This window comes from Sphaeroforma arctica (assembly GCF_001186125.1).
Source record: "Sphaeroforma arctica JP610 unplaced genomic scaffold supercont1.6157, whole genome shotgun sequence".
NCBI classification, from domain to species: Eukaryota; class Ichthyosporea; order Ichthyophonida; genus Sphaeroforma; species Sphaeroforma arctica.
In genome coordinates, this window is record NW_014034401.1 from 1 (window position 1) to 1,734 (window position 1,734).

Genomic DNA, 1,734 nt, shown 5'->3' on the forward strand with positions numbered 1-1,734 from the left:
ATAGAGTATATACATGGATCTTTCCTCCTGCCTGTTTAGCTGTGCTTGTTTCTGTGTGAGCGTAGATATATACATGGATCTTTCCTCCTGCCTGTTGTATATGTACGTACCATGTGTCTGTGTGCGTATCATGTGTATATGCAAGTGTAAACGAGTGCACCTGTGAACTACACTTATTTCCATGCATACACATATACGTAACATATACGTGAAAATCGAAACATACTTGAACATATACACATGAATGGGTGCGCATATCTTGCATGTACCACATTCATATACACATGAATGTGTATGACTTGTTGTATAAACGTGATACAAACAGCCCTTGTCTACTTACCTTTGATCCATGCTCCGCCTTGACGCGCGCCGCAGTGACCAAATGCGCAGTCGACGACATGATCTGTACACGAGACATCAAGGCATGAGTTCAGTGTTGGTTGCAAATGCACCGGTCCAGTGTCTATCTGAACGGGACAGCGATGGGGCCACCCCATTCATAAAAATGGACCGGTCTGTGGGTGTGAGTGGTTTGGTTATGAAGGACAGGCCTATGGCGCAAGTGCTAGCTACACGGTTATATCAGTGTGACACTGAGTTGCTATTGGTAGATGGTGCATTGCATATGGCGTTACCACAGAGCGTAGCCAAAAACCGGCGGGAGCGGGAGAAAGAGGACCGGTCCTTTAAAATGGGACAAGGACAGGTAGCAACACAGCCTGCCGCCATAACCAATCACAACTATAACTAAAACTACAACTACCGCAACCGATTGTTAGTATGAGACCAGGCGTACCAAACGGACAGGACAGGACATACAACACCACAGCACACTATACTGGCGCATGTGCGAATGTCCACAGTAACTAGGCGGTGCTGTAGAAGCAGTGCGTAAGTCACGTGGGTACACACTTCAGAGGCCCATGAAAGACCCCCTGAACCTTCCCATCTGCCCTAGCCTACTCCACCACACACCACCCTCGTTCTAACTGAGCATCCAAATGTTATTTATAAATCACACACCTCTTCGTATGCGTTCACGTACAGTCTCTGCTTGTGCACGTGTGCGTATATGGTATGAGCCCTGTTGTGTGCACACGCATGCTACCACATCGTTGAAACGACACATCACACACATACCATCCTCCGCAGGAGAAACCTAGTTTACAAGGACTACAAACTAGGTTTTAATGCTGCATGGTTGGGTTACAACGTTAGACTGGAAAGACAACACACTCCACCGACTACAGTGCACAACAGTACAACTAAGTGTGTGCAGGCATGCCAGTACATACACGCACACACCTAAACACATACACACATCCACACACACCTAAACACATACACACGCACCTAAACACATCCACACACCTAAACACATACACACACCTAAACACATACACACACTTTAACACAAACACACACCTAAACACGGAATCTTACACACACACACCTAAATATATGTCCTTTCCTAGCACATACATCCACCTATACATACACATACGTTCTCTGTACACGTGCGGGTGTAGACCAGCAGGTTCAGTTAAAAACGAGCTAACGCACACACATACCTCGTTGGCTGCAGCAATCAATGCCTCGAACTTTCCGTTGCCGCTGACGGCCTCCTCGGATGCCTCCACCAGCACGTTCGCACCCCTTCAGGGCATGGACAATTGAAGAGGAGTAGTAGCACATGAGCACGATATATATCTATGAATATGCATAAATATATAA

The 1,734-nt window shown here is 46.5% G+C and overlaps 1 protein-coding gene across 1 annotated transcript; it reads left to right on the forward strand.

Moving 5' to 3' along the window:
• Positions 1–349: 349 nt before the first annotated feature.
• SARC_15464 (hypothetical protein) lies at positions 350–706 on the forward strand (the record flags this gene model as incomplete). Its single annotated transcript, XM_014290414.1, has 1 exon — positions 350–706. A coding segment is annotated over one exon (357 nt), but the record flags the coding sequence as incomplete, so codon positions are not given.
• Between the last annotated feature and the right edge of the window lie 1,028 nt (positions 707–1,734).